The sequence below is a fragment of the Danio rerio genome, chromosome 21 (assembly GCF_049306965.1).
Source record: "Danio rerio strain Tuebingen ecotype United States chromosome 21, GRCz12tu, whole genome shotgun sequence".
NCBI lineage: Eukaryota > Metazoa > Chordata > Actinopteri > Cypriniformes > Danionidae > Danio > Danio rerio.
This window is the reverse complement of record NC_133196.1, coordinates 16,555,974-16,572,070: the sequence shown is the minus strand read 5'-3', so window position 1 is coordinate 16,572,070 and position 16,097 is coordinate 16,555,974. Positions and strand designations below refer to the sequence as shown.

General features: G+C 36.8%; 1 protein-coding gene across 2 annotated transcripts in view; it reads left to right on the top strand.

Moving 5' to 3' along the window:
* The window catches only part of sfswap (splicing factor SWAP), a 157,202-nt gene that overhangs the window by 118,070 nt on the left and 23,035 nt on the right, over nucleotides 1-16,097 (top strand). For both annotated transcript variants that reach the window (NM_201168.2, XM_009295295.5), the window contains exon 14: nucleotides 9,846-10,165. In NM_201168.2, coding sequence (NP_957462.2) covers nucleotides 9,846-10,165 — 320 coding nt within the window. The remainder of the gene's footprint in view (nucleotides 1-9,845; nucleotides 10,166-16,097) is intronic.

Here is a 16,097-nt window from a genome sequence, read left to right as displayed (position 1 = left end):
TATTTGGTAGTCCAAATATAAATTTAAGTAGCCCAAATAGAAAATACATTATTTATTAAATAAAAACACACACACACACACACACATATATATATATATATATATATATATATATATATATATATATATATATATATATATATATATATATATATATATATATATATATTCTCTTGTGGTTATTTTTGATTATTTATTTGCTGCTACCTTTAAAATCTGAATGGTTTTAGCTGTGAGGTAGAGAAGACACAAACACATGTCATCCAAATGGGAAAATTGTGCCATTATTTTCTCACACTTCATTTATTTCAGACCAGGTAGTGTTTCTTTCTCTTTTAAACATAATATGTATTTTTCAAAACATTCCCTTTGATAGGATTACTGCCAACTGTTTACCAATCCACTTTGTTAGAGATTGTAAAAGTATTGATATATATATATATTATTTTTTTTATTAAATTTTTTTCCCTGGCCTGTAGGCAGCACATGGATAAATTTTAGTAGCCTGACTAAAATAATCTGTAGCTCCGCGACGTCAGGCTACCAAATTTTGTATGTCCTGTAATTCATAGGCTGATTTGATTAAAGATTTTACGCTACTTGTTTGTTTTGGTTTCAAATACATAGCTTTATGTGTTTGAGAATCCTGGCCAACTCAACATGGCAACAGTGAATCAACCAATAGCTGTCTGTTTTTTTCTGACCAATGAGAGCGTGGGTTAAAAATTCAAAATGTATTTGTTTTTCCAAATGACTTTGTATTTATTTTTTTTTGTAAAATTTCATAATAGCAACCTTATTTAAAGCAAATACAATCATGGCGTCTATTGTTATCTAGAAATAATATTACATATTAAAACATGTTTATTTATTAAATCTTCCATTCCATTTTGGACGCCCTGCCACTCATTGTATGGACAAATGCAGTTTTTGTGTAACACAAAAGAAACAAATGTTTGTGTTTGGTTAACAATAATGGCTTATCCTTTTGTTTACATCCATACAGTTTCATATAATTGCATTTTTTATTCATATTTTTTAATTGCACCAAGTCGGCAGGTTGCTTTTTTTTCTTTGCTGTTCCACCACACTATTGTTATAATAGTTCAATTCCTGATTGCCCAGCAGTTAAATAATCAGGGTTTCATTTTATAGTTCTCTTCCCTACTGGGAACCTTCCCGAATTTCAGTAAGAAACCCTTGTGTTCCTGTTAGATTACCAAGCAGCACTTGACAGATGTCCATTCATCATTTCGGGAGACTGCAGAAAAACAAGCTAATAATCTGGACTTGAAAGCAGAATTTCTAACCCTCTGAAGATACGAGCTCCATCAGCAGTGAAACATTTATAGATTGTTCGTAATGACTGTCTGGTTTTTTGATTATTCATTGTTAACTTGATTAATGTTAACACATCTTGTCATTTACTGCTCATCCAACAGTATTGACCCAAAAAAAAAAAAAAAAAGATGTAATTCTGCCATTTGAGCTGTTGAAATGGAGTTGTTAATGTTCATATTTGATTGTAATAAGAAACTTTAAATCCTTTAATCATTTAGGGGGAAGAGTTGATAAAATACAGTTATGGAAAGGGAATGTGCGCCATTCACTTTTATACCTATGCTCAAATAACATAATTGCATGAAATGACATTAGACCACACATTTAAGCTCAGTTTAAACATTAATAGTGCAAGGTGAAAGATGTTTGCAAATCAATTCAACAGCGCATTGTCCCTCTCTTAGCAATAACCTCCATCAAATGTAATTTTCCTATTGTGGATCAAACATGGCCAACCATCAGCAGCAGTTTTGTACTAATAGCTTGTTTGAATGTACTCGTCTGAAAGCTGAATCTCGAGTTTCCATTATGGATTCTTCTGTTTCCTGTTCTGATCTCTGTTAACACAATCTGCATTGTCTAATTCGCCATAGAAATAAAGGTCAGTCGACTTGACTTTTCCTCTATACTGAACTATACTGTTTCTGTTCAGCAGTATTGTATAAATCTTGAGGAGAGGCTAAAGCATCTCAATCAGGCTGAGGTCTGGACTTTAACTTTTGTTCTGTTTTTCTTCTGTGCTTTGGGTCTTGTCCTTCAGTTTTCAGAGTCATTTGACCTTGCATTCTTTCACACCGTGTCCAGATAAACTTGTGAATTCATCTTCCATTGATGATAGCAAACCGCTCAGGCCCTGAGGCATAAAAGCAGACCAAAAACCATGACGGCCCCTCCGCTGCTGTGCTGTGCCTTTTTTCTCTCGACAAAATGCTTTCACATCAACTCTAGTTTTTTTTTTTTTTTTCTGTTTTCAGAATGTTTTGCACAGTTGAGCATGCAGGTGCTCTTTTGCAAACTCGTATCAAATTGTCTTTCCAAGGACTGATGAACAACGAGGCTTTCAGCATTATGTAGGTCAACAGTTCTGTATCATGGATGTTCATGGGCCTTTTAAAGGGCCACGAAACCCCCGTTTCAGCAGTGGGTGAGTCTCGTTCTGTTTAGGTGGAAGTGTCGGGGGAAGGAAAGAGGGAACGTTTTGCAAAAAATGGGAGTTTCAATTTGAGCACGTGCTGATTTTCACAGAGGAAAAGCAACACACAGACGCAGGGGAGAAAGACAGTGTATTTACATGGACATCAGTAATCAAATTATTTGCCAAATTATTAATTTGTCGTCTTTAACTGCAGTTTAGCACCTTCACTTTTATTCAGTTACATTTCATGCATGCCCCCCATGGCAAACGAGATATTGAATGTGAGGAACTGCAGGAAGAGTGTAGTTTTAATGGAGTGTTTGATACTGCACGTCGTATGAGAAAAAAAATTTCCATATTTCTCGATAACTTGGATGCACTCTGTAGGTAGCGTCAGAAAGCCGTGTGTGTATAGACTATCCTGTCACAAAATGTGGTGAAAATCCTACACAACGGTAATGTCTTAAGGTGTTTACATGTTTAAATTGAGAGAGCAGCATTTACTGCTAATCTATCAGTTCATAATATTGTAGTGATATTAATGTACTGTGAACTTACTAACTAAATCATTTTGACTAAGGTATGTCTTTAATACTGAAAGAGAACTGCTTACAATTGTAACTAACTTTGCCTCTGAATAAACATAAACAAAGAACATTGATCACACACTTACCAAATCTGTAGAGACAGGACAATCAACACAAACTGGAACCGCGTCTTTTTTTAAAGAAGATGTGGCAAATAGAGATTTCACTATTTCCAGATGGGAAAAGCTCTCTGGTAAAAAATGTTCCTCACAAACAGATTTTTTTCCTTGTTAGCAGACCACTGTAATCCACACGTGAGTCCAGCTGTGCTCTAATAACGGGGAATTGAAAACAAAATCTTTGTTGCAGCTCATTTATAAACGCAACACTGATGACCCATGACCAAACAATTCTTCTTTTTCCACTTGTTTTAATTACTGTTGACAACACAACTATGGCGTCTTTCTGGCATCTGAACACTGTAACAAGTAAAAGGTCTTCGAAGCTATCATGCATATTAATAAAGCTACACCTCATACACAATACAGCGCTGATTGGTTAGAACCAAGTCTTTCTCATAAATTAATGCTGAAATCTCAAAGATGTCACATTGTAGTCGCCGGGACAGACATCCAGTCTACATGGTGAATACACACAAGAATTTCTTTTCAAACCAGAAGAACGAATTTGCTCAAAATAAAACAAAAACAATCAATTTTCACTTTTTTTCTAAAATATGTGTCCTAATAATGTTTTTAGCAGAGTGGTAACATCTCAAAAAATGTGTTTTGGTGTTACATGACACTTTAGCTTATGGTTTGCTGATGCACAAAACTGCCTTCGTTTGTGTGTTTTCTGTTTAAGCTGATTGTTTTTCTATATTGCTATGCAGGTCAGATTAAAAAAAAATAATAATAAACTAGTTAGATCATACTTTGCCCATGCATCACTGCCTGAATAGACATGATATTCTTCATCACAATGATTAAATAAAAAATTAAGAGCAGCTTGCATTGTTTGCACAGACTAAGAGAATTTACTCTAAACTGGCCTCTGAGTCAGTTTTTCCCCCTATAATCTCTTGTTTGCCATCTAACACCATCCAATGGCTTTACCGCTTCAGTTCATTTGCTTACTACTACTTTCCACCCAACTCTCATAAATCTACAAATCACTGTTTATGCCCTAGCATATACTTCATTTCACGTTTTCACTGCCCAGCTGATGGCAAGGCAATTTGGCAGGAATCCGACTGTGTACACGGGGCATTGATATTGCATACGCCGGCTTTCAGAATCTCTAAAATCCCTCCACCGTTAGCTGACCTCAATCAGAAATCCTGTGAGTTGAAAGTGTCCTAATGCCCCGTGCGAACATCGGGTGAGATGAAAGCTTCCTGCGGTCCCCATCACCACCGCAGGGATCCTTTTAGTGGAGTCGCAAGTTGTAAACAATGTTAAAGATGCTTCAAAGATTGACTACCGTGGTTTAGAGGTCACGTGCATCAAAACATTTGGTGCTAGTTGTGGCAAAGGAAATTCAGGTGGAAGTCCGTTCTTTCTTAATTACAAGCATAATAGCTTTTTTTAGAATGCCATTAGATGTGATTGTGCGTAGCGAGAGATCGTAAACAAACCCAACTCCCGTTTCTCTAAAGTATAGTTGGAATGATTGTCCAAACCCCCGATCTCACCAGATGCTCCTTCAGAATTAGAGAAACAATAGCCTTTCGTTTAGAGAAGCTGAAGAGGATCGTAAATAATGGTTCATTCCAGGAAGCTAATTAGCGTAGCGCTGAGTGTCAGCTAGTTGTCTGTGCCAGAGTCGCTGTGTATTCCGATGAATCCCAGAAAGTAAACTGGCCAAGATCAAAGAGACTCATTCTAGGTGTCGTTATTTGAATGAAAATAGGTGTCTGTGCTTTTGCTGGCTATAGGAGAGAGACTGAGTCGGACTATCCAGAGTGCTGCTCATGCATTTAAATGGCTCTCATCACACACACTGAATCGTGCCTCGTGTAGAAAAACTCTATGATTGAGGCGATTGTGTGTCAAAACTCGAGAATGATGGATCTTCTTACTCTTCTTTTGATGACGTTTTCCCATTTTGTGACCTGGATCGGGTGTTTACAATGAAAAAAATATTTATTGAGGGAAATGGTTGCTGGCTATAATTGCACACTGTCACCTGAGGTATATCCTGCTAGACTTTTTCTTCAAACTGTCAGTCCAAACATATTCTGTCCAGTAGAGATGGTTTAAAGAAAAATAACAAAATTCCTGTTGTAAAAAAAACTTCAGTGTCTCCTGAGAAACTAAATAGGAGCAATTTACCCCACTTAAGTTTGTTTTTCTCTGCAAGTACGAAGAACAGATGGATTAAATATGCTGCGCACTTCGCTCTGCAGATGGAGCAGATGAATTTAGCACCGTAGTTTTAATGACTCTGTATTTTGCTCTTCAGATTTTAGGTACCAACTCATTTAGTTTAGTTGTCAGGATGTGGCTCATTGTCTTTGATCATCTAACAGTGGTGAAATTTGTAATATATTTAATTTGTGTGTTTTGTTTTATATTTTATTATTCTTTAGTGAGCATTCAAAAGTATTTAAGCAATTAATATGTAATTAGAATTTGATATGCAAATCATTAATTTATTTTGTATAAATAAATGTGTTTTTTCATATTTTAATGTTCAGAAGTAAACATTTTCTTAGTTTAAATAGAAATTTGATATAGAAATTATTTATGTGTTTTTGTAGTTTTTCAGGATTTATTCAGAGTAAAAAAATCAGCAAAATATATTAAGGGTAATGTGGTTATATTTAAAAATTATTTGAGTTTAAAGCTGCTGTATGTATGTTTTTGACTCATCTAAAGCATAAAAAACACCATAATATGTTTGCTGATATTTAAGAAACATGCGAAGTGAACATTCTTGTTTATCTGAAAAACAGTATAAGTCAGTTATTCTGCTTTGAAAATGTGCGTTACCTGCTGGAACGCTGTCTTTGTATTGGTCCTTTTAACCCACCCAATACCAGTTTAACCAATTATATTTCAGCACCGGATTGCCTTGGTGGAAAACAGCATATTTCATTCATTCAGTCAGAAAGGCTCCCAAAACATGCTTTTTTTACCGAAATGCGACCTCAGGTGGACAGTAGCAGAATCCAAAATGAGACACAGATTCAGAGTACCACATGAGGTTATTAATCAGCAAATAATATAAATATTACGATCGTAAACATTAGGTGAGCAGCTTTCATTGTAACCGCATGTCCTAACAACACGCTTTGTGATGAGATAAGCAGTGATAAGCAATTTGGCTGTTTGCACCTGATGAAACACAACAAAAATTTTAACACAGATATTTAAAAGCACAGAATATGTACTCACAAAATAGTAAGGTTCATAATTTAATATATATATATATATATATATATATATATATATATATATATATATATATATATATATATATATATATATATATATATATATATATATTAAACCACTGTAACTTTAATAAATGTACAGGCTGAATCACTGATATTTAATGGTTTGTATTATTTCAGTCCTAAAATTCAATTTTAAATGATTTATTTTATTTTTGAAATCTCATAAACTATCTGCTGCTGCTTTCACTAGTGTGGCAATAAATGTCATATAAAATGGCATTCAAGCTCACATTATCCGCTGAATATTTGTGATATTTAACACTGAATAAAGCACATGAGGTTTATCTCAGGTCATCATGTCATCAAGTTTTCTGTTCAGCTGCAAAATGTTGAAGCCGTTTCTAAGATATAAATTCCAGGTATTAGTTAGGACAAAAACTCATTTTATTCTGAAAATATTTCTTCTATTGTGTACTGTTGCTTTTATTTAGGACACGATTTAAATCAGCCTTAAATCGGCATTTAGTCTATGCTGAAATCAGCATTTAATCTGGCAACCTGCGCTTGCGTGTGTTTTGATCTGGGAATGCAATGCCTAGTTCAACCACTGGGTGTCAAACTTACATTCTGCACCTTTAAGTATTATTATTTAAATTGTAAAATGTAACATTAAATTGGTTATTTGATTTTAGTTAGGACTGTTATGAAAAACTAAGCAATGTGTACAGTATTTTTCATAATTGCTATTTTTAATATTGATTTGGTGATAGCTCTCCAATTTAGTCAGTGGATTATCAAGAATATAAAAAATGGAGATTTATTTACAATATAATTTAATGATGAGATAATCAATTTAAAAGTCACAATTTTAAATAGCAGAATTTGACCCATTAGAAGCTAATATCTTTCTTAGGCAAGCGGAAGACCCACATTGCACTCACATATCCTCTAGAGTCTTTATTGAACAAGTAATGCTGTGCTTAACCCATAAAGCTGTCGGAGCGAACCACCACTCACAGCTTATTTCTTTACCCAGCCTGATTTGCTTTAGTCACAGTCTGAGGCTGAACGAACCCCATTCGTGTCCGAATCATTGATCGAAAGATGACAAATGCAATCTTTGGTTTGTGATTTGTACCGTTTTGTGTGTGAAGGACCCAAATGAAAACATTTAAAAAGAAATGAATTGTAAGACCTTGCTGTGTGTCTCCTGCTACCACTTACTCTCACTCAATCTTTCCCACTCTCTCTTTCACTTGAACTTCTTAATAGAGTTCCAGTAGCAGAACAGCAGCTGGTTTTCATGCTGTGGGGATTTGGACAAACACTTTCTCCTTATTAACATGCGCCATGACTAAGTTCTTTCACTTTGCTGACCTGGCATTCTCCGCTCTTCTTTGTGAGTGTGTACTTGGTGGTTCTTAATAAGGAAAGCGTCGCTATCACTTATACCTTGATGTATGTATTTCAGCATACCTCTAACCCTAAACTTTTTGTGGTAAATTTTCTGAATTGGTACCTGGAAGTTTGCATTTAAGTCATGCAGCATGTTGCACAATTGCTTTTTAGTGAAATTAGCAGTGCATTAGACTAGTGGTTCCCAAACTTTTCATGCCACGACCCTCAAAATAACAATTCCAGTTAATTACATCCCCCTCCCACCATACTTGAAGGTGGTTAAAAATATACAAACATTCTAATGATGCACACACACTAATAGGCCTATATTCGTCTCAGTTCAATTCATGTTTATTTCTATAGCGCTTTTACAATGTAGATTGTGTCAAAGTAGCTTAACATAGAAGTTCTAGTAAATTGAAACTGTGTCAGTCCAGTTCTTAGAGTTCAGTTAGTTCAGTTTAGTGTGGTTTAAATTTCACTGCTGACTGTCCAAACACTAAAGAGCAAATCTATCGAATCACAGCTTCACAAGTTCCAAACCAAGCAGGCCAGTGGCGAGGAACAAAACTTTACCAATTGACGAAAGTGATGAAAAAAAAAATGGAGAGAAACCAGGCTCAGTTGGGCATGACCATTTCTCCTCTGGCCAAACTTCCTGTGCAGAGCTACAGTCTGGGTGCCGGAGGCTATATAAACACAAACATATTGACAGCACACAAAAAAAATAACAGTCTAACAACCATATAATATTTTTTATGTAACCCCAACTTGAGAACCAGTGCATTAGCCAATTCAGAGCTGAATAATCACATAAATTTGTCTAGAAGATAGCACCAAAGTATTGGTAGTAGTAATCAAAATATTTTAGACACTTCTTTGAATTGGAGCAGTAAGTATTCCTGTGTCAATGCTCAGGTAAATTTCCTTCAGATATTGTATAAATATACACATGCCTGATTATGGTGGCTAAAGTGCGCTCGATATTTTGGAGGGCACTTTGTTCCTATCTTTTAAAAACAGATGGGAGAGACCGGACACTTGTGCTATGCTCTCCTCTGGGGATTATCTTCCTAAATGTCAACCCAAAGCCCCTAAAATCAAACCTAACCCTGCCTGCCATTGTGTATCTCCAGCTAGAAAGTTATCAAATTGAATACAATTGCTAATCTACAGCACCTTATCCAACACCCTCTCCCCTGAGCAGTGCTATCTGTTACATATGAGACGTTCTGAGATAGTGAAGAACACTATTTCAAGATTAATTGGGACATGTTTAAAAATACTTCAGGATGATATTGCGTCCTGGTTCAGTTTAAGCTCTCCAGAGCTGTTTTTATAACCGGTAGGCCTTAGACTTTGAGCCTGGCTTTATTGAGCACAGCGCACACTCTTGTCTATCGTCTTTTCTACTCTGTGATAAAATAGACTTTTTATTTCCTCATGTGTGATGAACCGAGACCCGCAGATGTGGTTTCGATGGCGTGAGCCGAAACATTGATTGATGAAATTCCATTTCTGATGTGAATCCAGCAGCAGAGGGGATCTCATTTAACCAGACAGACTCATATTGAAGTGATTACGACAGAAGAGAATGGCCAATTATGTTTCTGCCAGACCCATGTTATACTGCGAAACAACCAGTATTTTTAATTAGTGCTATTTCTGGGGTGGAAGGAGTAAAGAGGAGCTATTAGGACTTACGAGGGGAAAAGACTCAGGCACAGCTCTAGGGAGCCATCCACATACACAGTAACACTGCTTTCTTTCACATGCAGACTTACAATGATGGCAAAAACCTTTCTAAATTGGTTATGGTCCCGGACAGCGCTCAAAGCCAGTTGAGGCTCTATTGATTGGGGCAGATGCGCAAATTTTGAAAGCCACTGGGACCACCTTTCATCTCATGTGTTGTAATATTGTCCAGAGAAAGCAGGCTGATTGGATTTTGCTCATTAAAATGCTGGTTTCTTTCATGTGTCTGTCTCGGTTGTGCGTCAGGTCTCATGTGTCTAATCCCTCTTCTTTTGTCGTGTCTTTCCAGCCATTGGGTTCCATCCTGCCTATAAGTGGTCTTCTTCAACACACATGTCGTATACCAGGCTTTGACTACGAGCCGCTGGAAAATGCACTAACTAGGAGCTTAAACAACGCTGCTTCCCATGTGACCACCTCTACCTCCTCATCTTCATCTCGTGGGCCTGAAAGGGACAGAGACAGGGATAGGGATCGAGATAGAGACCGGGATAAACGGAAGAAGAAACACAAGAGAAGGTCCCGGAGCAGGTCTCGGTCACGCTCCCGATCCAAATCCAAAACCAAGCATGCTTTGCCCAGTGCCTACCGCACCTTCAGGAGATCCAGGTACTGGCTCGGGGGTTGTAACAAGTTTCCAGAAAAGATTTAAACTGTTAAAAAAACGCTTGTTAATTGCTAATTTCCCATGCCGAGGGCTACTTTTACTGAAATTTGCGTTTTTAAACTGCCTTTCCTGTTTTTTTTTTTACCCAATCCAAGAATATGTTAATCTAAGTGGCCTTTTAAGTTAAATGTAAAATGTGGTTTCAGGGCTTAAATGTTGGAATTAGTCGGTGCTGACTTCACTTCTTAAACACAGAATTACCTTAATGTGAGAAAAAAAAAATGTTTGCACCCTTAGGGATTACCATGAAATCACATTTGCATACATTGGCCATAAAACGTGACCCGATCCTTAAGTTTTTAGTTATTAGTGAAAAAAGTTTGTGAAGCCTCAGATTTAAAGGCATTAATGATAAACAAATGTATTTTTCTTGATCATTTACTCAAAATTTTGCACAAAAAAAAATATTTTTGAAAACTTTTCATAACTAAACACTTGAGATGTGGATGAGTAAATAGTGATTACCATTTTAGGGTGAACTCTGCCTTTAAATTAGTGTTGAATAAGATAACCTTGAATGAAAAAGCAAAGATAAATCCACAGGTTCACATACCTTTTCCTGTTTGAAAGAAGAATGCAAACTGTAAAGCAGGATTGCAGTACCCCACCTTTATACTTTTGTTCCTCCCTCTCCTGCCCCTCATTTTTAAATACGTCCTCTTTATAGGGAAATCAAGGCTGATTTGTCATTATCTGCTGCTGAAGTTGCAGTAATTACAGTCCTCTCATCACGCTCATCCTGACACGCCATAATATAATTTCTGGAGATTAAATCAATTCAGCCCCAGGATTTAAATCACTTAGTGTTTAAAAGTCCTCCATTTCTTTTTTTTTGTCACTCTCCATCTCCTCATCTTTTTTTCCACTGTTATTTTCCATGCAAACTTGTCAAACAAGGGCAAAAAGTGAGGCTGTATCTCAGATGAACCTGCTAGGTGAAATATCGGAAGGAGTAAAACTGCTTCTTCCAGATAAGAAATGGCCTCTCTCTCTCTGTATATTTGTGGAATAAATCTTGTGTCGGTGCAAGAGAGAGAGATTGAGATGAGTTTTGGGCTGAAGCTCTTCTTAGACTACTAATCTAGTTTGGCTGAGCCCCCGTGGGCTCTGTAGATATCGCCTTGGCTTTAGCCATGTTCTCCAGCTAAGAGCTGTATGAGAAATCTTCCTATCCCTAGCGGTTTTCTTATTCCTCTGTTATTGAACTGCAGTTCATCCGCTTACTTCGTAGGCTCCGCACCACTGCGCAGACTGCAGCGTCTGCATTAAGATGACAATCCCATCTTCTCCGTCTAATCCAGATCGTCCCACATTGGAGTTAATTTCTCATTGGGAACGGCCCCATCAGTGTTGCCCTTTTCTACTAGTCCTCAGATGACCTGAGATAATGAGAGCATCTGCAGCGGCTCTACGCCTTCCTCTGTCATCTCTCTCCACAATTGTGTCATTAGCAAGCTTAGACACGTACGTTTCTCAAGACAGACACGTGATCTTGTGCCGTTGACCTTGTTCCCTGATTGCTGTGGAGCAGTGGAGGGCCTTCAGTCTACGTGTGTTTGCTTTACAGCAGGTATGCTTGCTTTCAGAATGAGTCCTGGTCAAGTGTGCCTGAGCATCGCTACTTCAGCACAGGAAATGAGTTCAGCTGTCACCTTTTGTTCTCTTCCCTGGTAATTGCCGCTCTTTGTGAGCTGATTCCAAACTTGAGGGGAATTTAATAAACTATTTGTGTCATGTAGGCTTGAGAGAGTTGAGGAAGAGAACTGTAGTGCATGTCAAGTTTTCAAACATTGGAAGCAGGTTTTTAGAGTAAGTGGTTTTGTGCCCTGTGAATATTACATTTCTTCTGTCAGTGCAGTCCGAATGACATGAATAGGGTATGTTTTTACTAGTGCGTAGTGTCGTCATGATATTGGAGTTTGGTACTAAGATTTTAAACACATCCATTTTCCGTTAACATTTGAGCCATGAAGATCAGCTGCTCTGTGTAAGAGCTGACATACGAGTAATCCACTGATGAATTGACTGATCTATGTGACTTTAAAACACTCCAGTGTTCCTTTATCTATGTTTACACTCCGTAAACAGCGGTGAAACTGACCTTTACGACCAATCACAGTAATTTCTGTTGAGCATGTGAACACAATGAAATCAGTGGTGTATCGATTGATACTGAATTAAATTATTGTGACAACAAAACTAGTCTGTTTTTGTTTTTAAAAAAGTTAATGTTCTGTTATGGTCACTCCTGGCATTTACACGGCTCCGGCATTCTCAATCCAAGAAAACATGAAAAAGTGTTTCAAAAATGCTAGTGACCCCATTTCACTTGGGAAACACTGGTGTTTTGTGCAGAAAAGAGACCAAAAACAGTCCAAAAATTCCATGCAAATTCAGTGCTTCAAATGCAATTATACAAAGCTTTTTGAACAATTTTGTGGGAGGAAAAATGTTACAACTGCGTAATTATGCCGTTTGTGTGTGAAAAATGCTGTTTGTATCTTGCACTCCTGACTCGAATGGGAATACATTCTACTGCCCGTAGAAAATGCACACCCTGACCTCTTGCCAAAAAGAAGATATAGACCGGGGTGCCCAGTCCTGTTCCAGGAAATCTACCTTCCTGGTTTTCAGCTGAAACCTTGATCAAACACACCTGTCTGTAATTACCAACTTCTACTTTAGGTCTGACTTTGGCCCTGTTTACACTAATACGTTTTCGTTTTAAAACGCATACGTTTTGCTGCGGTTACGCCTTCTGTTCACACTACCCCGGAGGTTTCGAGCCCTGTAAATGTAGCATTATAAAAACGCTGAAAAGGCCATTTTCATTTTAGAAAACGGCTGCTTCGTTATAGTGTGGATGGGGGAAAACTGGAGCTGCGTCCCAAATGGCACACTATGCACTCATGCACTATGTATGTATGCACTTACACACTGAACAGGATAGTATATGTATGTAGTGTTATCCCAAATGGCACACTAATGTTTTTTTTACTAAGTGGAAATTCAAACCGTTTCCCTGATGACGTTTGACGGTTGCCATGTAAGTGAAATATACGACCGAATTTTCAAATAATACCTGCCGTGAGAATAACCGCATTCACCATCGGGAGGCGCTATAATCACTCTCGTAGGAGAATTTTGCTTTCACAATACAAAATAATTAAAGTTATCCAACATGTGCGCCCGATAGCTCCGCTCCTTCCGCTACGTAATCAAACCTACGGTCGTTGAGTGCGTGAAGTGTCCATCATTCCACACTTCATTTTACCTCCTGAATGAGTGCATCATCCGGGTAATTAAAGTGCACTTAATATTTTTAGAGTTTTCAGTGTGAACACACTACTTACACTATTTATACTACAAAATGGCATAGAATAGTGCATAAGTATGCGATTTGGGACGCAGCTTGAGACATCTGAAAACAGAGGGGTGGCTGCAGACATTCGTCTATCTGATTGGTGCTTTTTCCTTAATATTAAGCTAGTGCACAAAGTTCAGTAAGTTTGATATTGAAAACAAACTCCTGAGAACATGTTGAGTAAATCTTCAAAGGGAACAGTGTAAGTTACTTAACATTATTCACATCACCCAGGCTACATCGTTTCACTATCTTAACAATACAATGAAAACATGATATAAAGAACTGCCTATTTTTATTTTGATATTAGCAACCTATTAGACACTAAAATGCTGAGGTGTCGTGTAACTACATATTTATATGAGCATCATCTCACTGTTTGCATATTTATAACAAAACGGAGCCTATAACATAACTGTCTTCTTTTAATTTCATTGAAAATATGAAACATACCCTCTCTTTTGCTCACTATCAGTTTTAATAATCAATAATGGTCATTATTAAAAGTATAATGTACAATAAGTTTATACAATGTAGGCAAGCAATCAGTCAAATAAGCAGAATCAGTGTAAGTGGTTAAATAAATTTATTTATGAACTTTTCTTTACGCTCAACCAAAACAGGTTACCTGAAACAGGTTATCTAAAGTCATTAGATAAAGACAAAATGAATTAAACATGTAATTTAAAGACTATAGAATTTAAAGACTATAGTGACATAAAATCCAATGGATGGTCCTTGGTGATTGGTCCGACATGCTATATGCTCTCATCTGGGGAGCTGTGCTCAAAGCACCCGCTGACTGCCTGGGGCTCAAACGTGCGCATTCGCTGCAACGCATGCCAGAGTGTGAGTGTGGTCAAGTGATGTGCATTTTCAGTGGTATAGTGTAGATGGAGATCTTTCCAAAAACACTTGGTGACACGGCGATGTAGGCGTTTTCGTAAACATGGCCTTAGCTGGTCTAGTTTTGTTTGATCAGGGTTGGAGCTGAAATCTGCCGAAAGGTAGATCTCCAGGAACAGAATTGGACACCCCTGTTATAGATGAACCAAGTCATATTTATGTTTTGTTTTTTCCTTGGACATACATGCGATTACGTTTGAGCCACTGAAGACTCACTGAATATTTTGACTCAGTTTTTGGTTCTTTTTCTGGACTTTAAACCTCTCATTGCTACTGTATCTACGCTATCTAACTCTTGGTTTTCATCTAAAATGTGTCTTCGAAAGATGAATGCATGCCGGAGTAAGGCAGGATTACTAATGTTTTAATGTCTTTGTAAAATGCTAGATAATGTGCACTTAATGTCAGCAAAATATTGTTTCTATTATAATTAAATTACAGCAAAGTGGCTGTTTTATAACATTTTATCTTTATTATAATGACCTCATAAATGACTGTGCCTCATTTGACTATATTTAGCGAAGTATGTCTCTTTTATTTGATCAATAATTGTAATACAACAAAGAAATGAAGATAACCAGTCATTTGGACAGCTTAATGTAGCATTAATATGTTGTTTAAATCAAACTTGATCATGTTGGGTCTGTTTTTTTCTTGTAGTTTTCATTAATAACAAGCCCATATCTCTGTGAGTGGCTCTATGGACTTTGAATTGATGACACTAGGTCCAGAAGTAATTATAAAGCGCCGTTTTCTGACATCAAAGATGGCCAGTGTTGTGCCACAGATTTTTGCTACTGCTAATAATAATGGTGTCAGTATTTAAGCATCTCATTGGTTTTGATTTGCTGACACCTGACATCTCTCGTCTCTAGTTAAAGCGTCAACACCAGCGCAAATTTATCTTTAATGAGTGTATCTGTCCAGTGTAGCAGAAAATGAGACTCAAACTGGACACAATTATAATAAATGGATGCAAATATATTATGGTGGGAAAAAAATACTTTCCTCTTCTTCAAATCATATCTCTGACACCTTTGCATTTGAGTATAATGATTAGATCTAATGTCTGTTTTTCTTTATTCTTCCTGTCTCTATAAATATCTGTGGGCTTTTTTCTCTCTGCCTGTTCCTGACCCACACATTTTCATTGCTTTTTTACTTTTAAGTACAATTTAAAGCTATGCACATCTGATAATAAGAGCTTATCCATGTTATTACTGGAATGTAATCGACAACATTAAATAGCATTTTTCTGAGTTCAGTGATGCTTATTTCGTGGTATTATTATTGTAAAAGAAAGAAAGGCTAGGCGAAATGGCAGACAAAAAAATGTCATTATTACATGACATGACATTTTGGAGCATGATTTTCATTATCAGTATTTGGAGTGAAAACAGGATGGCTTTTTTAATTGGACGGCAATTGGGGAAAGGCTTTAATATGTGTATGTTGACTTCTGTTATTAAAAAATAATAATAATAAAGAAGTAATTATTATTTATGAATTGGCAGCCAGTCAATATCCAATGTATATTTATATGAAGCTAATCTTCAATATCCAATGTTTAATAGTAAACATTAATTTTGACAAATTGGGAATTT